Below are 19658 nucleotides of genomic sequence, written 5' to 3' on the forward strand. Positions count from 1 at the left end.
AGTCACACAGGTGGACAGACACACAGGCAGGTGTACAGGTGTGTAGATACAGACAGGTATTTACCCCAGTCAGTAACCAGAGGTTCCTTCAGGCTGGCGTGCTCCACCATACAGGAGATCTTCTCTCCAGACCTTCAACACAAACCAACATCACTGAATCTTACACAGAACTACAATTCAGACTTGTTTCCTATTTGTTTTCCAGCCTAATTCTATTTCCTGCTGTAGTCCTCCAGACTATAGAAAGGCAGGTTTAGTTAGCATGGCTGCATTCGTTAGTTTGAACTTGGAGACTCAATGCTTTTTATGGAGTCATAGGATTTGTTCATTTGTTCAACTTGTACTTTCTTCCTCCCTCACACTCACACACACATAACGGGAGGAGCAGTCCCAAACACTCTCCCTGCAGCACGGACTACACTGCCCATGAGGCTACATCCTTAAAGTCTGTAACACTCTGCTTTTTGCCTTCATAATAAAATATTTTTTGAATATGGTTTTTAAAAACATTCCTTCTCATCATTATGTAAGTAGTATTGCGTGTTTTATTTGGGTTTCCACCGGTGTGGAATTATCAAAAAACAGAGGGCACAGCCTAACATATGAAACAGGAAAAAAACGCCATGTAATCCATTTCAACAAAGTAACTGTATTCTGATTATCACCTTTTTAAACTGTGACTGTAACAGAACACAGTTACTCATATTTCGTATTTTATATACATAACGGTGGTACATGTATTCTGTTACTCCCCAACACTGCACATGGAAGAGTAATGTAGGGAAACGTTCATATTTAGTAACTGAAAATGAAGAAATTGTCATCACATGTTTATTCCTATGTTAAAAACAATCTTGGGGACTTCCTGTTCCTGCTCAGTTCCTGCTGAAACACTCGGCTCTGCAGATACAGGAACATTGGATGGATTTAGTTGTAGCAGAAATGAGAAAGGAGGGAACAGGTTTCACAGGCTGAGCTGTGAACATCTGCATCTGTGGACGATGTTCATGTTATTCAAACTAAAGTGAATAACTAAAAGTGGACATAGTTAAACTGAAGAAAGAGAGAACTCTGACCACGAAGCTCCACAACATCGCAGTCTCTGCTGACCAGACGATGGAAGACATTAAAAAATAACAAGAATGAATAAGAATCAGCAAGTCCTGTTGGCAGGCCTGAACTACACTCACCTGGGTGTGTACTCCATGTAGGAGTGGGTCTGGTAGAGCCAATCAGCATTTGCAAACTCTACAGAAGAAGTGATGTCAGGGCTTACTTCCTGTCCGTTTCTCAACCAGCTCACTTTGATCTCTTTGGGGTAGAAGTTATAGACGCTGCAGACCAATATGGCAGGACGAAGATCAACAGGGGGTATGGAGTGAAGTCTGACTGATGGTTTCACTGGAACATGAAAATGACTTTTTTGGTCAATTTTGTAATAATTTAAAGCAGGACTCCACAAACCACAGACACTGCGGCAGTGTGACGTCAAATAGGCCAAAGCTTTAAAGTGGAGCAGAACTCCAGAGATGTTGTAGCTTTAACTGAATGTGTCACATTAAACCTTCAGCAGTGTAACTGTAAACTGTGCAGAGAGTCCAGTCAGGCGTTGTGTTGATGACAACATCAGTGTGATGATGTTTATATGATGATCCGATGATGTCACAGAAACACTGACTCACCTGAGTTTGTCAGAACACTTTGGTACCAGAAGTCAACATTTTCTTGGCAGTACGTCTCCTTCTGAGCTCTCATTGCAGCGAGCTGTCCAGGATCATTGTTAAAGTATTCTGCCTCCTTCACACCGTACTCGGTGTATCCAACAAACTTCCCCACACTGCTGTCAAACCTGACATACTCTATCATGTTGTAATAGTAAGATCTGATGTAGTCTATGTCCCGCAGCTCAGTGGAGTTAAACAGGCAGCGGGATGAAGTGTAATACTCGTATCCATCTGAAACACAAAGATCAGAGAATCACTCAGGCTGAGCTGCTCCTCCCACACACACATCTCTACTGTCAGGAGTTACACACAGCTACTGTTGGAGCACCACAACAGTAACATCATCACCATCACATCTCTTCAAATAACATAGTTCAGTTTGATTCAAATATTAAATGTAAATATTCAAATAACAAATATTAAAAATGGACATCATGCACTAAAAACAAAATATAAATGATACATTTCATATTAAAAACTGTGCAAAATAAATAATATATAATTAGAAATGAAAAAGGTTATGTCCAGTAAACTATATGAACACTGAGGTGAACACTTACTTTCATCGACTGATTAATCTGCTGATTACTATTATTTTCCAAAAATGTGAAAAAAGTTAAACAAAGCGGCCGGACGCTCTTGTTGTTTGATCTCATTTGACTCTGTCAGCTGTTGTAAATAAGTGAACTAAACAATGAAGAAATGGAACCAGCTCTGAGAGGCAGAGGAGGATCATCACAGTTGAAGGTTATAGACAAATAACTCTGGTGGCTAAAAACACAAATCCCAGCTCGTGTGTCACGTTCATTTAATCAGTAAAACATGGCTGATTAATTGACTTTTCATCTTTGTTCATACATGTGATCGGAGTATTGATGAGTGTATGTATAATACCTGCTCTGCAGAGGATGATGAAGAAGAGGCTGAAGCAGAGAAAAGATGAATCCATGTTGAGTTCTCCTGACAAACTGACAGTCTGACTGAGCACAGCGCTAAAAACAAGAGGACATGGTCACATGACCTGCACCATAATCTTTTACCAGGAAGAAATTTGTGACAGGAAACCAGGAAGTGATCTTTATTTTATTCAGCTGTAACTACTATAACCCGAACAGACTTCCTCTAAAATATCAAAAAAGACCAAAATCTGATCATTTATTTAACTTGAATATTATGAAATAACAGACTTCAAAAGTATTATGAAGTCTATACAAACAATAAAACTGTGTAGCTCAGTAATCAAAAATCCCCCAAACATCCCACAGCTCACAGTTTACAGCCTCAGCACATTATTTCACTTCTGTTCCCATCATGAGTTTATGGTTCAGATGTCAATGAAGTTTTAGAGACATTACTCGGCATCTAGCTGGCTCTACAGAAGTGGAGAGAGTGTAAACATTTTTTATGGCATTAAACTTTTTTAACAGCTCAATAAACATCAGCACTGTCAGGAGATTTATTCTAAATAACACTTCTTCAGCTGAGAGTCAGAGAGTGGAGACACACACACTGCAGAATTCACTTGCAAGCAAGGGGAGCTCTCAGAGCACTCGCACGGAAGCGAGGGCTCCAAGAGTCTGCTCTCCCATTGTCCTGCTCTTTATTATATACACCAGTGGGTGTGTTTGTTCATTACACTGGAATGTGGATGTTTATGTGTGTGTGTGTGTGTGTGTGTGTGTGTATGTGTGTGGGGTCAGAATGTGACCCCACAAAGACTTCCCTAAACCTGCTGGCCTGGAAGTCCAGCAGTTCAGAATAAACAAAAGGCACTTAGACTAAAACTGACATAGCTACGTTTATCCTATCATAAAACAACAAGACAAGGTATGTCCTCTCCCATGCTCCCAGGATGTGGGTGTGAATGCCAGAACACTCTGGAATGCACACAAAGTTGTTACAGACCTCCTGGGATGAGACATTCTTTCAATATGCCAACTATATACTTCTAAACACAAATGATTACGTGCAGTATTCTACCATAAGTAAACTTATATTATTAAAAGATTATGCTGACTACTAAGTACAGTACAATTTTCCATTGACAAGCACACACACAGTGTTTGTGCAGTTTCAACTTGTCCTGTTAGCTAATGGTACACTTACTTTATTTCCAGGGATAGAAACTGACAATAATGTGACAAAGATGTCAGAAAGAGAGGACGGAGGAGGAAGAGCAGAGATGATGACAGCTCAGCAAGTGGCTTCTTTCAGAAGGACGTCACACAAGACTGATGGATTTATAAAACCAATAATTAACTGTGTCATGGCCTGAAGGTGACTAATTAAACTGTAGTTTGAAGGCTGTATTCTGAGCTCTCAGTGTGAAGTCAACAATAGTATCTGACTGTTTGAGCTCAGACAGACCAAACTGCCTTCTTCCTCAGCACTCAGTTACACAAAACTGAATCAGGGAGTCTTTGCAGTCTGGCTGGTTGTTGTGGAAGCTGAGAACACCTTACACTAAAGTCTGTGCAATCACATGCTATCAATATATTAAAAGAAATGTTAGAGTTACTAACATCCACATTGGTTTCTACTCATCTTTTAATTTGTAAGCTACCATTGTGCACTTTGTTTCCTATTGTTGTTTTAATTTATTAGTTTTTTTCTGCATTTTTAAAAATACATCTCAACATTAACGCTAATGCTGAATAGATCACAGCGTGCTGAAAAGAATCTGTATGACAAAATGAAGTAATTCCCACACAAGAAAAATGTCCCCACAGTTTATTGTTTAGAAGAAAAAATAGATGTTTTAATTCAAAAATTCATGAGCTTCATCTTCATTCTGCACACAAGAAAAATCAGCTCACTAAATGAAAACAGCATGAAACCGTTCCACAACAGAAACATTTAGAAACAAACTGAAATCAAAGTTTCCTCAGTAAATCTTTAATGATGTTAAACTCTTTCTGGTTCAAATCAATAATCAGCCTCAGCGAGGATGAGGAGGGTCTGAGATCATTCTGACCTGCTGCCACAGTTTTCTTCCAGAGGTTTTATTTATAATGAATAATATGAAAATCAGTTCATCAAAATTTATTAAAACATTAGCATCAACCAATCAGCATCACTTTCTTCCTCTGATGAAGAGGTAGATTCCTGCTGCCACGCCGAGGACACCGACAGTCAGACCCACTCCACAAAATATTGCAGGTCCCAGAATGGGTTCAGCGTTGTCCACAGCTGCAGAGACAGAGAGAGACGTGAACCTTCACATCTGGAAACAGTCACTAAGTCATTTAGTCTCACAGGGCTCTGATCATTAGAGGATCATCATTTAGCCTGGAGAAATAGTTTGCTGCTTTATAAGAAAGCCCTCCGCAAAGCCAGAACATCTTACTATTCGTCACTGATTGAAGAAAATCAGAACAACCCCAGGTTTCTCTTCAGCACTGTAGCCAGGCTGACAAAAAGTCAGAGCTCTACTGAGCCAACAATCCCTTTAACGTTAACTAGTAATGACTTCATGAACTTCTTCACAAATAACATTTTAACCATTAGAGTAAAATTTACAAATAATCATCCCACAGATGTAATATCGTCTACAGCTACTTTTAGTACCATCAATGTCAAGTTAGACTCTTTTTCTCCAATTGATCTTTCTGAGTTAACTTCAGTAATTACTTCCTCCAAACCATCAACGTGTCTTTTAGACCCCATTCCTAAAAAACTGCTCAAAGAAGTCCTGCCATTAATTAATTCTTCAATCTTACATATGATCAACCTATCTCTAATAATCGGCTATGTACCACAGGCCTTCAAGCTGGCTGTAGTTAAACCTTTACTTAAAAAGCCATCTCTAGACCCAGCTGTCTTAGCTAATTAGAGAGCATATTTCTCCTGTTTTGGCTTCCCTTCATTGGCTTCCTGTTAAATCCAGAATTGAATTCAAAATCCTGCTCCTCACATACAAGGTCTTAAATAATCAGGCCCCATCTTATCTTAATGGGAGGCAGAGCCTTCAGTTTTCAGGCCCCTCTTCTGTGGAACCAGCTTCCAGTTTGGATTCGGGAGACAGACACTATCTGTACTTTTAAGATTAGACTTAAAACTTTCCTTTTGCTAAAGCATATAGTTAGGGCTGGACCAGGTGACCCTGAATCCTCCCTTAGTTATGCTGCAATAGACGTAGGCTGCCGGGGATTCCCATGATGCTTTGATTTTTTCCTTTCCAGTCACCTTTCTCACTCACTATGTGTTAATAGACCTCTCTGCACTGAATCATATCTGTTATTAATCTCTGTCTCTCTTCCACAGCATGTCTTTATCCTGTTTTCCTTCTTCACCCCAACTGGTTGCAGCAGATGGCCGCCCCTCCCTGAGCCTGGTTCTGCCGGAGGTTTCTTTCTGTTAAAAGGGAGTTTTTCCTTCCCACTGTCGCCAAAGTGTTTGCTCATAGGGGGTCATATGATTGTTGGGTTTTTCTCTGTATCTATCACTATACAATATAAAGTGCCTTGAGGTGACTGTTGTTGTGATTTGGCGCTGTATAAATAAAATTGAATTGAATTGAATTATATCATTGAACACACTTACATTGCTTTGCACACATGGAGCCTTTACCTTGTAAATCATGTTGAGATCACTGTTGTTGTGAATGGCAAAATCTAAAACAAACTGAGGTGAATTTTCTCGCCATAGACTTTGGTAAGTGGTTGGGTCAGGGCCACATGTTCCACTATGCAGGCGTACACATCTCCTCCCTTTGGAACAAAGTCCAGTTTGGACGTCTGGGTGAAGGTACCATCCTTGTTGGATAAGGGAACAGTGATGCTGGTCCCTTCAACCACTTTCTTGGTGTTCTTGTTCCAGGTGACGTTAACAGGAGCAGGATAGAAACCAGTCACATGACAGATCAGAGTGTTCTGGACTCCAATCTCCACATTTAGTGTAGTGTAGATGGCCACGCTGGAAGGAGCTTCTGTGCACAAACACATACAGTTTACTCACAACACCACTCCACACACTGCACTCAACATAACCTGCCATTACAACGAAGAGAAGTCTGTGCTGGACCTGCACTGACTCTGTGGTGGTTGTTTTTTATCTCCAATATTTGCCAGTTCGTAACCTTACAATGAAAAAGTCTCTGACATGAAGTGTTATTGCAGTTTTGGATCTAAATAAAAAAAATACTAACTGAATAAAATGTGCAATGAGCTCATAACCAATAACACATGAAAAAAAAAGAAACTGTAAAGTCCTAACTGGTCCCTCGAGACTTTCCAAGTAATATCTTCCCCTAAAACCTGCAGTCTGGGCTTGTAAAACCACCTCAGGTTAATAAGTGCCACGATCTAGTTGGGCTGTTATAACAGGTGTGACTGATGGGAACTGACCTAAAAGACCACTCAGATTTTTTTCATATCTTTCTCTAAAAAGACACATTAATGTTTAGAGGGAACTAATTACTGAAGTTAATGCAGAAAGATGAATTTAGAAAATATTTTCTGTTTCTTCACATGACTTGGAGATTTTTCCACAATCAGTTCTGACATGTTCATGTTTTTTTTAAAGAAGTCACTAAAACTCACAGCATTTACTAACTCAACAAATTAGTGATGAAAACATTTCTGCCTGGATAAACATCAGCTGATAAAGTCCTTTTAAAATGAACACCTGAGAAACCAGAGCAGCTCCGTGACTTTGGAAGAATGAGCCAACATTAAACAAACAGGGTTGGATTAGATCCTGAAAACCAAACAGCTCCTCCGTGAATTGAATGTTCTGCAGTAGTTTGACTAAATGTTTAATTCACTACTCCTCACTGATCTAACCTGTCAGCCTGGATCTCCATGATTTATCTGCCATAAAGCTTTTTTTTTTTTAAATCTCTATGAGTGAAATGTTTCCAGTATTTACTCCCACACTGTGTGTGTATTTCTGTTCTTTACATGTGGACTGTGTGGTTGATGATTTGTGTTTACCGTGTCGTTTGGGGAAGTCCTTCATAGCCGTACGAGCCATCTTCAGGTTTTGTCTGCAGATCAGTTGATTAGCCACAGCTTCTTCATACTTCCCTTCAAAGCTTGGATGATCTGCAAAGGCTGGCAGAGAATCGACTCCTTTCTGTTTGTTGAAGTCTGCGTACCAGACCACCTCATCATCCAGGATCAGCACATCCTCTCCATCAGTGTCTGAACAGCCGCTGACGGAGTTCATCTCATACAGACCTGAAGAGATCAGAGGGTTGATTCAGTGTCTGTTATTCAGTCCTGACTCTCAGCAAATGTGAGTCACACAGGAACCATCAGCCTGATGCTTTAATCCTTAAATACAGAGTTCATTAAAATCTCTTTTTTTAACTATTAGTCAAACAACATAGATCTTGTGTATATGTGTTTAATATTTGTGTTTTCCCAGATTTTTCGTACGACCCTGCTGGGGAAGAGTGTTTGTGTTGTGGAGAAGCTCATACTTAGACAAACAGTGTCCCAGTAATCAGCTGGTGAAGTTTAATGATAAATGTGTGAGCCTACTCCTCTCTTCTGTTTTGGACTTCTGACAGAGTTCATTTGTTCAATAAGTTAATTAAAATACAAGAGTTAATGAGTGACTCAGAGACTCACCATCAGCAGAGACACAGATGACCGAGGAGAGGACGAGGAGCAGCACCCACACCTTCATCTTCATCAGCAGCAGCAGCTCTTGACTCTCACACTCTCTGAATCTCTGTGAACTCAAACACACACAGCAGCCAATCACAGAGCAGGGACCACATGATGTCATCAGTGTCCAGTCAGACAGAGGCACGGGGCCCACAAACAGACACACACACAGATTAATAATAATATTATAAAATATACTATAAAAAACACATTTTGATCAGAGTCTGATGAAGGTCACAGGTGTGGAAAAAAAAAATCTAATAAAGAAACGCTGAACAGGTGGTCAGGTGATCTGGGACTGCTGGTACACTGAGGACGCCTGATGGACGAATGGAGAACTGCAGAAGTGATCTGGCGAAACCTTCTTGAGTCCAGGAGGAGTTTGGGGGGATAAAGGTGGAGTAGGGCAGCTGTGAAGGCTTCATCCTTCTGCTGTGAGCTCAGTGGGACCATCATCAGACTCTGAGAGGCTGAACCAGCTTTAGTCCTGCTCTGTCTCCAAACTACAAACTACTGAACCCTGACAGGACTTTCAAAATAAAGCTTCCTCTGCTATATGACAAGAAAGTTAAGAAAATGATATCACACTGCAGGCCTGCTTACACCCTCCACACATCCTTCATCATGGTGCAGAGGTCAGTAAGTCGCTGCGTTGATGTTTGACAGACTTCAATGAAAGTTTCTGGTTGGAGCAACAAACAGGTTAAGCTCAGATTGAGCTCTAACCAGACTTCAGGTAAGGCTCTTTAAACTTATGTTCAGGTGCAAAAGTGTTTCTCCTGTTCCTGGTTTCCCTGTTTTTGTATGTTTGTCACATTTAATTGTTTCACATCATCAAACTAATTTAAATATTAGACAAAGATAACACAAGTAAACACAAAGTGCAGCTTCTAAATGATTAAGGGGGGAAAACAGTGCCTCAGTTAAAGTCGGTGTTCATGACTCCACTATAAGAAAGAGACTGGTGCAGCAAACAGGACCTAGACTGAAACCACCAAAGACTCGTCTCAGTGCTCCAAAAAATCTTGATGATCCCAGAGACTTTTGGGAAAAGTGGAAATTGAATTCATGTTGATTTTAAATCCAAATCATCAATAAGGTTCAAGACTGAATTCTAAGTGTTAAATAAATGTTGAATCAATGTTAAAATACTGCTGAAACCTGACAGTTGTTCCGTTATAACTGACGATCTATGTGTTACCTTAGTTATAGTACATGTATTTATTTTTTTGGCCATGTTTAACTTGTGTATTTCATAATATACATTTCTGTTGCTATATTATTTTGTGATTTTACACACATTTGTGTTTAATATATATGAAATAATTTTATTGTTTGAACAAAGTTTTGAATACCAACAGCGTCTCTCAGTTGCTTTCATTGATTTCACAAAGGTATGCAATAGTGTCCAGCGAGATTCCCAAAGATCGATCTGGTGACAAAAATTACTCTGCTCAACTCCTTCGTTATACCTACTGCGATCTATGCTTGTGAGACGTGAAAAACATCAGCCAAAATCAGCAAAAGACTCAATGTGGCCCAAAAGCGATGTCTCTTACTGGCACCATGTCACCAAAGAAGAAGTCCACCATTGGACTGCCACATGTCCCCTCCATGACATTGGGACTGAGTACACTCTTAAAAATGCTGGGTTATTTTCATAACTCAACTTCTGGATAAAAGCCGTAGGCTTGTAAGTTGGGTTATTGTGATCAAATATTGGTTCAGAAATCACGACTCAGGAGTTGGGTTGGTAATATGCCGGGTTCTTCAATTCACTCCATGGCTTGACTAATTCTGTTGGGTCATGCTGGGCAGCTTTGATAAAATATTGAGTCAAAATTTTACCCAATAGTTTAGGTTGAAGATAAACCTCAGAAGAAGCTACATCATTCCTCACAAACTGCCTTTTTTCAATTAGACTGTGACCTGATCAGATATCACTGGACTTCTCCTCTACTATGAAATAAAACATGGTAAATAAAAAGTGAATTCTAACTGTTTGAAAAGCACAGGGTTATTTTTAATAATGCAATTTATTGGTTTATTCTCTAACTGTACCTACTCATTAAAGGTCTTTTAACAGACAACACCAGCTTGTGATGAAGAAAGTTATTCCATCCATCCATCCATCCATCCATCCATCCATCCATCCATCCTCATCCACTTTATCCGAGGCCGGGTCGCGGGGGCAGCAGCCTAAGCAGAGAAGCCCAGACCTCCCTCTCCCCAGCCACCTCCTCCAGCTTATCCGGGGGAACACCAAGGCGTTCCCAGGCCAGCCGAGAGATATAATCTCTCCAGCGTGTCCTGGGTCTGCCCCGGGGCCTCCTCCCGGTGGGACATGCCCGGAACACCTCACCCAGGAGGCGCCCAGGAGGCATCCTTGTCAGATGCCCGAACCACCTCAACTGGCTCCTTTCGATGTGGAGGAGCAGCGGCTCTACTCTGAGCCCCTCCCGGATGGCCGAACTTCTCACCCTATCTCTAAGGGAGAGGCCAGCCACCCTTCGGAGGAAGCTCATTTCTGCCGCTTGTATCCGCGATTTCGTTCTTTCGGTCACTACCCACAGCTCGTGGCCATAGGTGAGGGTAGGGACGTAGATCGACCGGTAAATTGAGAGCTTCGCTTTTACACTCAGCTCCCTCTTCACCACGACGGACCGGTGCAACGTCCGCATCACTGCAGCCGCAGCACCAATCCGTCTGTCGATCTCCGGCTCCCTTCTCCCATCACTCGCGAACAAGACCCCGAGATACTTGAACTCCTCCACTTGGGGCAGGAACTCATCCCCGACCCGGAGTGGGCACTCCACGCTTTTCCGGCTGAGAACCATGGCCTCAGATATGGAGGTGCTGATCCTCATTCCTGCTGCTTCACACTCGGGTGCGAACCGTTCCAGTGCGAGCTGGAGGCCCTCACCTGATGAAGCCAACAGAACCACATCATCCGCAAAAAGCAGAGATGAGATTCTGAGGCCACCGAAGTGAAAGTCCTCCGCCACTTGGCTGCGCCTAGAAATCCTCTCCATAAAAATTATGAACACAACCGGTGACAAAGGGCAGCCCTGGCGGAGCCCATCACCCACCGGGAACAAGTCCGACTTATTGCCGGCAATGCGAACCAAACTCTTGCAACGGTTGTATAGGGATCGAATGGCCCGTAGCAATGGGCCAGACACCCCATACTCCCACAACACCTCCCACAGGACACCCCGAGGGACACGGTCGAATGCCTTCTCCAAGTCCACAAAACACATGTAGACTGGTTGGGCAAACTCCCATGCACCCTCAAGTATCCTTGAGAGGATAAAGAGCTGGTCCAGTGTTCCGCGACCAGGACGAAAACTGCATTGTTCCTCCTGTATCCGAGGTTCGACTAACGGACGAACTCTCCTTTCCAGCACCCTGGCATAGACTTTCCCAGGGAGGCTGAGGAGTGTGATCCCCCTGTAGTTGGAACACACCCTCTGGTCTCCCCTCTTAAAGATGGGGACCACCACCCCGGTCTGCCAGTCCAGGGGTACTGCCCCTGATCTCCACGCAACATTGTAGAGGCGTGTCAACCAAGACAGCCCTACAACATCCAGAGCCTTCAGGAACTCGGGGCGGACCTCATCAACACCAGGGGCTCTGCCACCAAGGAGTTGTTTAACTGCCTCAGTGACCTCGCCCCCGGAAATTGGCGGGTCATTCCCCTCATCCCCAGACTCTGCTTCCTCCTCGGAAGACGTGTCAGTGGGATTAAGGAGGTCCTCGAAGTATTCCTTCCACCGCCTCACAATTTTCTCAGTCGACGTCAGCAGCGCTCCGCCAGCACTATACACAGTGCAGGTAGAGCACCGCTTTCCCCTCCTGAGACGCCTGACGGTTTGCCAGAATCTCTTCGAGGCAGTCCGAAAGTCTTTTTCCATGGCCTCTCTGAACTCCTCCCACACCCGAGTTTTTGCTTCAGCCACTGCCCGAGCCGCATTCCGCTTGGCCTGTCGATACCTGTCGGCTGCCTCCGGAGTCCCACAGGCTAACCAAGCCCGATAGGACTCCTTCTTCAGCTTGGTGGCTCCCTTCACCTCTGGTGTCCACCATTTGGTTCGGGGATTACCACCACGGCAGGCACCAACCACCCTGCGACCGCAGCTCAATGCAGCAGCTTCGGCAATGGAGACGCTGAACATGGTCCATTCGGACTCAATGTCCCCAGTCTCCCTCGGAATGCTGTTGAAGCTCTGCCGGAGGTGTGCGTTGAAGATCTCGCGGACTGGGGCCTCTGCTAGACGTTCCCAGCACAGCCTCACTACGCGTTTAGGTGCACCGGGTCTGTTCAGCGTCCTCCCCCGCCACCTTATCCAACTCACCACCAGGTGGTGATCAGTTGACAGCTCAGCCCCTCTCTTTACCCGAGTGTCCAGAACATATGGTCGCAGGTCTGGTGATACGATTACAAAATCGATCATCGACCTGCGGCCTAGAGCGTCCTGGTGCCACGTGCACTTATGGACACTCTTATGTTCGAACAAGGTATTCGTTATGGCCAAACTGTGATTTGCACAGAAGTCCAATAACAAAACACCGCTCGGATTCAGATCAGGGAGGCCGTTCCTCCCAATCACGCCCTCCAGGTCTCGCTGTTGTTACCCACGTGAGCATTGAAGTCTCCCAGCAGGACAACAGAGTCTCCAGGTGGGGCACCTTCCAGCACCCCCCCCCCCCGGACTCTAAAAAGGCTGGGTACTCTGAACTGCCACTCGGCGCATAAGCGCAGATGACAGTCAGGACCCGTTCCCCGACCCTAAGGCGCAGGGAACAAACCCTCTCATCCACCGGGAAAAACCCCAACGTACCGGCAGCAAGCCGAGGGGATATTAGAATACCCACCCCAGCCCGACGCCTCTCACCAGGGGCAACTCCAGACTGAGACAGAGTCCAGCCCCTCTCCAGGAGACTGGTTCCAGAGCCCAAGCCATGCGTAGAGGTGAGCCCGACTATATCTAGCCGGTACCTCTCAACCTCACGCACTAACTCAGGTTCCTTCCCCACCAGAGAGGTGACATTCCATGTCCCTATTGCCAGTCTTGGCAGCCGGGGATCAGTCCGCCAGGGCCTCCGCTCCTGGCCGCCGCCCAGCACACAATGCACCCGACCCCTATGGCGCCTCCTGCGGGTGGTGGGCCTGCGGGAGGATGGGCCCATGTCTCCTCTTCGGGCTGTGCCCGGCCGGGCCCCATGGACTAAGGCCCGGCCACCAGACGCTCGCCCTCGGCACCCTCCCCGGGCCTGGCTCCAGGGCAGGGCCCCGGTAACCCTATCCCGGGCAGGGTAAACTGTTCCCTCGATGTTTTCTTCATAAGGGTCTTCTGAATCGCTCTTTGTCTGGTCCCTCACCCAGGACCAATTTGCCATGGGAGACCCTACCAGGGGGCAAAAGCCCCCAGACAACATAGCCCCTGGGATCCCTGGGACACACAAACCCCTCCACCACGATAAGGTAGCGATTCACCGAGAAGGAAGAAAGTTATTTCTACTTAAAAATGCTTCATATTATCGTTTAAAGTTATTATTTGAAATGAGGCTGGCTGACAAACTATTTAGAGATCACTGTATACAGAACAAAGAAAGTATGAGACTGGGTGTTGCATTTGTGGGAACAAGGTAAAAAAAAAGAAAAAGGAACACACTCTATCAAAACTATTTAATTTAATTCAATTATTTAATTTAACCTAAATGACCTCTATGTTGATAACATCTTTTTATTTTAAAATTTAAAGGAAATGATAATTTGTCCCATTTAGATTTTTTTTAAGGATAGATTGAGCTAATACTTTGACCCCCTTTTTTCCCTCGTTCACTAGACCGCACAAAGGGCACGCGCATCCCTGCGCTTAGCTCGCTTTCTACAAATGAAAACGTGATGGCAACAGCAACATACATGAGTATTTATACTGACACCACCAATATTTAGCCACCATCTTTGATCCTCACTCTGAGATCTCAATAGCTTTAAGGTCTGCCAATCCGAAGTTTACATGTAATCAAAGTAAAATAAATAAATAAAAAACAAACTAATTTATTAACTCCTAAATATTGTTTGTATTAAGGCTTTTGGTTGTTAGTCAACACACAATGAGTTAATTAGAGTGATTTAGAGACTCACCATCAGCAGTGACACAGGAGACCGAGGAGAGGACGAGGAGCAGCACCCACACCTTAATCTTCATCATCATCATCATCAGCAGCTCTGTGACTCTTCACACTCTCTGAACGTCTGTGAACTCGAACAAACACAGCAGCCAATCACAGAGCAGGGACCACATGATGTCATCAGTGTCCAGGCACACAGAACACACACACTCAGAAAACTGAGATTAATAATAGCATATTATAGAAAACTCATTTTGATCAGAGCCTGATGAAGGTCAAAGGTGTGGAAAATAAGGATGGTCAGGTGATCTGGGACTGCTGGTGCACTGAGGACACCTGGTGGACGGATGAAGAACTGCAGAGGTGATCTGGTCAAACCTCAGTGAGCCCAGGAGGAGTTTGGGGGGATAAAGGTGGAGTTCCTCCTGTGAAGGGTGGAGCAGCTCTAGTCCTGCTCTGTCTCAAAACTACAAACTACTGAACCCTGAGAGGACTTTCAAAATAAAACTTCTTCTGCTATATGATGAGAAAGATAAGAAAATAATGTCACACTGCAGGCCTGCTTACCCTCCACACATCCTTCATCATGGTACAGAGGCCAGTAAGTCGCTGATGTCTGACAGGCTTCAGTGACAGTTTCTTGTAGGAACAACAAACAGATTAAGCTCAGATTCAGCTCTCTAACAGACTTTGATTGGGTTCTTTAAAACTACGTTCAGGTGCAGTGATGTGAAACAGTGTTTGTCCCTGATTTTCCCTTTTTTGTATGTTTGTCACATTTAAAAGTTTCACATCATCAAAGTAATTAAAAATTATACAAAGGTAACACAAAGTGCAGCTTCTAAATGAAGGTGGCTATTATCAAGGGGAAAAAATAGTTTCTCAGTTACTGTCAGTGTTCATGACTCCACCATAAGAAAGAAAAGCAGCAGGCCAAACAACATGGCCTGGATGGCAGAATTCCAAGATTAAACTAAAGGCTCATCTCAGATGTGCCAAAAACATCTTGATGATCCCAGAGACCTTTGGGAAAAGCTGAGAATTAATTAGTGTTGATTTTTTATCCAGCTCATCATTAAATTTCAAGATTGAAATCTATGTGTTAAATAAATGTTGAATAAATGTGTGAAATAAGGTGAAACCTGACGATCTGTTTGTAACTGTAGTTATTGCACATGTATTTATTTTTTGGCCAAGTATTAAACATGTATGATGCAACATTATTTTGTAATTTCACACACATTTGTGTTTAATATATATGTAATGACTTTATTGTTACTTGCCTCACTTTTTTGCAAAGTAACCTTGGTTCCTACCTTGTGTTTATGGAGGGAGTGTTTATGGTGTGACGGCCCCTGTGCCATGTGCAATATGAGTCAGCAAAGTAAAAGTTGAGTGCACACTGTCCTGTAATGTTGGTCTTTATTATGGAAAAGCATTTTAAGATAAAATGTAGTCTGAAGTACAGCCACAGCCAAAAGAAACCGGGTAAGACCACAACAACCAGAAACCAAGGTTACATACTTATAGTTGACCAGGCGACATCAAACATGTTCAAAAGTCATGGATTTATAGCTGACTGTGAAAATAAACCTATTATCAGTTGGACTGTTCTATAACAGCCCTCTGAAAGTGGTACATCCCGACTGTCCACCATTAAAACTCTGTGATCTATGGTTGACTGGGAACTTCTAGTGAAATGAGGTTGACCCAGAAATTCAGCTATAAAGCCATTTATTTAAATTTGGAAAAATAGGATTTCTATTTGATTGGAGAAAAGGCACCGCTTAGCAAAAACAACACAAAGGCTCATCTCACATCTGCCAAAAACATCTGGATGATCCTTCTCAGAAACTCTTCTGTGGATTGAAGAGACAAAAGCTGAATTTTATGGAAGGTTTGAGTCCTGTTACATCAGACTAACAGGATTTAATAAAAAACACCCCACAGCAGCAGTCAGACGTGATGTGATGGTCTGGGCTGCTCTGCTGCTTCAGGACGACATGAATTCTGCTCTCAGAAATCCTGAAGGAGGATGTCCAAAAATCAGTTGATCTCCTGAAACTACAGAGCTCTCAGGTTACTCAGAGAGACCAGCAAGTCCAACTCTGAATGGCTCAAATAAACAAAATGAAGGTTTTGGAGTGTCCGAGTCAAAGTCTAAATCAGATTGAATCAGATCAAGTTTATTTGGGATGAACTTGAAAAACCTCGAATGTGTCTGAATTCAAACAATTCTGCAAAGTAAACACAACCAAAAATTTCTCCACTGTAATGTGAAATACTCCTTTCCGGGTTTTGCATATCTACATTGTGGAAATGTCATGGAGCTACATTTAAATCATCACCATATCTGAACTAAATCAAAACAAATATCCTGCTAGTTTAATAATGAACCAATCCAGCAACAATGAAGGAAGAAACCAAGATGCTCCTGACTCTGGTAAAGGAGAGGAAATGAAACACAGACTGCTCTCTGCACATATCGAACCTGCAGGTAATAATCTGTTGGTCATTTTTCTCCCATTTTAAACCCAGAGGCTGTAAACACTGAGCAGAAACACAGAGTTCACCCCAGAAAATCTACATGTGCAGCTAAGAAGTGACTTTAGGTTTGAACCTCAGTGTTTTATACAAATAAAATTAAATGTCTCATTGTCCCTCTGACTGACCCACTCGTGCTGCCCTCCTGTGGTCATGGCTGCAGACATGTCACAGTCTTCAGTCTTTCCCCCTGAAGCCCACCTCTCATAGCACACTACATAATCAGTGACCCAAAGCCACAAACGTGCAGCGCAGCCGTAGCGCAGTCCCAGCCACACGAAAGGAGTCGAGGCGTTTTTGGCTCTTTCCTGGACCCATCGCTGCTGATGAGGGTTGCTGATTGAAACCAGGTCATGGTGTTTCTGTCTGCAGTAATTCAAGGCTTCCTCCCAGGTTTTGTTTTCCCTGATCAGAATCAGTTTATCTGCCATAAAATCAGAGAAAACATGAAATCAGTTAAATCTGGATGTTTGGTCCAGTTTCACTGGAAGAACAAAAGAAAACATTTCAGTGATTCTTCAGATGAATCAGTCGCTCTACAGAGAAATCTCTGTTCCAACCATCAGCTAAACATCTTCACCTCTGACAGAAGTTCAACGTACATGCAGAAATAAGTGGCTGAAGAAACATACTGACCTAAATCCTCTCAGTGATTCCAGCCGTTCATCTATTGGACAAACAGCTGAGATAAATCTGTGTAAACTCACCATCATAGCAGAAGAAAGGCTTTCTTTGGTCACATCCATCAGAGCTCCATCTTCCTGATCTCTCTAACAGAGTCGTAGCACATGTCCTGTTGTTTAGTCCATCATTAAATGAGTCCATGTCCCAGTATCTGAAAGAGAAGTTACTCCCATCTGACCACCTCCAGCTGTCTCTGAACAGACCGATCCACAAGGCTTCAGACTTCTGCAGCTTCTTAAACTTTTCACTGTATATCTGATCGAGTCCACTGGCCAGGTCGGTGTGATGCTGTCTGCAGTAGCTCTGAGCCTGAGTCCAGGTCACAGACTTATCATTCAAATGAAAGGTTTTGTTGTCTTTCATTGTTTCTGTCGAATCAACAGAAAAACACAAAAACATCTTTATCAACTAATTTGTCTCATTCTTCAAAATGTCTCTTTCAGGAAAATGTGATGTAACACATATGTGATAATGCAGATTATAAACTAGATTATAACATTATTAAATATTAAATATTCTATCGCCATATTACTGTCCACATATTCTCACCATCATAGCAGATGAACTGATATGTGGATGTACATGGATAATCTGCCCACTTGTCTCTTGTCCTCACACAGTTCTCGGGATATGCTCCATCATTCGGCTCTCCAGCTCCCCAACAGGTCTTATTTTCAGTGTATTCCTCCCCCGGCAGAGACCAGTGCCACCTCCTGTTGTCTCGTCCTGGCTCGCTGTACAGTCCAATCCAGGCTTCTGTTTGATTCTGTGCAGAGTCTTGAAGTCTTCTCATGTCTGTCAGGTCAAACACTTTGGCCAGGTCTGTGTATTTCTCTCTGCAGTATGCCCGTGCTTCATCCCAGCTCATCTGTTCTTTAATAAAGTGGTACTCATACAGCTGACATGTGATGAAGACACACTGACCTAAAACAGAAGAAATACTGTTGAATATCTGCTGATACAAGCAGGAAACTCATGTTCCCATCAAACTGTCCAGTTTACAGGTGAATCCTTGATTTTCTCAGTAAGAGTTTATTTGTTTAATGAGTCCTGATCAAACTAAAGGATTTTAGGTGGAAACAATCAGGAGCCCTGGTAAAATGATCACTCACCCATCAGAAGAAGCAGAAACAGACTCCACTGCATCGTCGCTCTGTCACATGAAAATGACTTTTCTTTCATTTGGAGGAAACAATGAATCCAGCAGCTCTTCACTGTTTGATGGACACGCAGCACTTTATATTAAACACAGATATCTAGTTTATCACACACTGCTGTAAGAAATATATGATTATTATTAATAAATGATCATCTGTTTAAAATTGTCCATGAAGACAAAAGCAACAGTTCAAATGTGGTCCACACAGCACCTCTGTACACAGACATGAAATGACCCTGCAGGTTTGGATCTGGTTCTTCTCTGGTGTTCAGACAGCTCTGCAGTGAATAACCATCTGTACTAACACACACTCTGTACTCAGTATTTGAATATGAACAAATAGTTTTTACCCCTGACTCAAAGACACACTGTTAATATGAGTTATATACAGACTCATTTACATTTTGCTATGGAAAGAAGAAAGAAGAAACACTGGACTGTCCAACAAGTAAAAACAGGAAGTTTCATTCTAATATCTAAATATGACAGCAGAGGTACACTTGGACAGGTCACCACTCTGTGACAGAAACATGACTATGAGTCTGTTGATTTTTGAGGATATAATCATACTGTTGCCTGTACTGATAACTATCGCTGGATCGCTCTGACGCTGACCTGATTTTAAAAACCTGTCAAAGACTTTTGTGTGCACTGACGCAGCAGTCACACGTATTCAAGCTCGCCCTCCAAATTCACCCATCATCAGGTTGTCATCCATCGTTGAGTTTGTAGAGCTCAATAAATGTCTGTCTGTCAGTGCTGATTATTTAAAGACGTCTGATTATCTAAATCAGA

General features: G+C 43.0%; 3 protein-coding genes across 4 annotated transcripts in view; all 3 read right to left on the reverse strand.

Moving 5' to 3' along the window:
- LOC100692238 (H-2 class II histocompatibility antigen, E-S beta chain) overlaps positions 1-19658 on the reverse strand; it is a 488804-nt gene that overhangs the window by 3276 nt on the left and 465870 nt on the right. The window contains exons 2-5 of the mRNA XM_019357258.2: positions 2619-2716; positions 1683-1955; positions 1191-1401; positions 65-132 (exon numbers count right to left, since the gene is read on the reverse strand). Of these exons, the coding sequence (XP_019212803.2) occupies positions 65-132; positions 1191-1401; positions 1683-1955; positions 2619-2716 (650 nt within the window). The remainder of the gene's footprint in view (positions 1-64; positions 133-1190; positions 1402-1682; positions 1956-2618; positions 2717-19658) is intronic.
- On the reverse strand, positions 4766-8383 carry LOC100692508 (HLA class II histocompatibility antigen, DR alpha chain). Of its 2 annotated transcripts, none has more exons than XM_025905463.1 (4): positions 8300-8383; positions 7658-7903; positions 6367-6648; positions 4766-4913 (listed from the first exon to the last, which is right to left on the reverse strand). In XM_025905463.1, exons 1-4 carry the CDS (start codon positions 8361-8363, stop codon positions 4798-4800), a joined length of 708 nt encoding a protein of 235 aa, XP_025761248.1. In that variant the 5' UTR covers positions 8364-8383; the 3' UTR covers positions 4766-4797. The 2 variants fall into 2 exon arrangements, with proteins under 2 accessions (XP_025761248.1, XP_005466155.2); XM_005466098.4 differs by having other exon boundaries at positions 6367-6651.
- On the reverse strand, positions 16866-19188 carry LOC102075764 (putative C-type lectin domain family 20 member A). The gene is made up of 4 exons (XM_019357259.2): positions 18817-19188; positions 18254-18628; positions 17728-18072; positions 16866-17444 (listed from the first exon to the last, which is right to left on the reverse strand). The coding sequence occupies exons 1-4, from the start codon at positions 18884-18886 to the stop codon at positions 17098-17100; spliced, it is 1137 nt and encodes a 378-aa protein (XP_019212804.1). The 5' UTR covers positions 18887-19188; the 3' UTR covers positions 16866-17097.

The sequence above is a fragment of the Oreochromis niloticus genome, linkage group LG3 (assembly GCF_001858045.2).
Source record: "Oreochromis niloticus isolate F11D_XX linkage group LG3, O_niloticus_UMD_NMBU, whole genome shotgun sequence".
NCBI classification, from domain to species: Eukaryota; Metazoa; Chordata; class Actinopteri; order Cichliformes; family Cichlidae; genus Oreochromis; species Oreochromis niloticus.

What these genes read in the sequence shown, in the direction of transcription:
- LOC100692508 (XM_005466098.4), bottom strand. Translation starts at nt 8,363, where the DNA reads ATGAAGATGAAGGTGTGGGTGCTGCTCCTCGTCCTCTCCTCGGTCATC. An exon ending in CATCTGTGTCTCTGCTGATG is followed by an intron (nt 7,904 to 8,299) that starts GTGAGTCTCTGA and finishes TGATCTCTTCAG; the next exon opens with GTCTGTATGAGATGAACTCC. An exon ending in GGACTTCCCCAAACGACACG is followed by an intron (nt 6,652 to 7,657) that starts GTAAACACAAAT and finishes GTTTGTGCACAG; the next exon opens with AAGCTCCTTCCAGCGTGGCC.
- LOC102075764 (XM_019357259.2), bottom strand. Translation starts at nt 18,886, where the DNA reads ATGAAAGAAAAGTCATTTTCATGTGACAGAGCGACGATGCAGTGGAGT. An exon ending in TCAGTTCATCTGCTATGATG is followed by an intron (nt 18,073 to 18,253) that starts GTGAGAATATGT and finishes TTGATTCGACAG; the next exon opens with AAACAATGAAAGACAACAAA. An exon ending in GCCTTTCTTCTGCTATGATG is followed by an intron (nt 17,445 to 17,727) that starts GTGAGTTTACAC and finishes ATTTTATGGCAG; the next exon opens with ATAAACTGATTCTGATCAGG.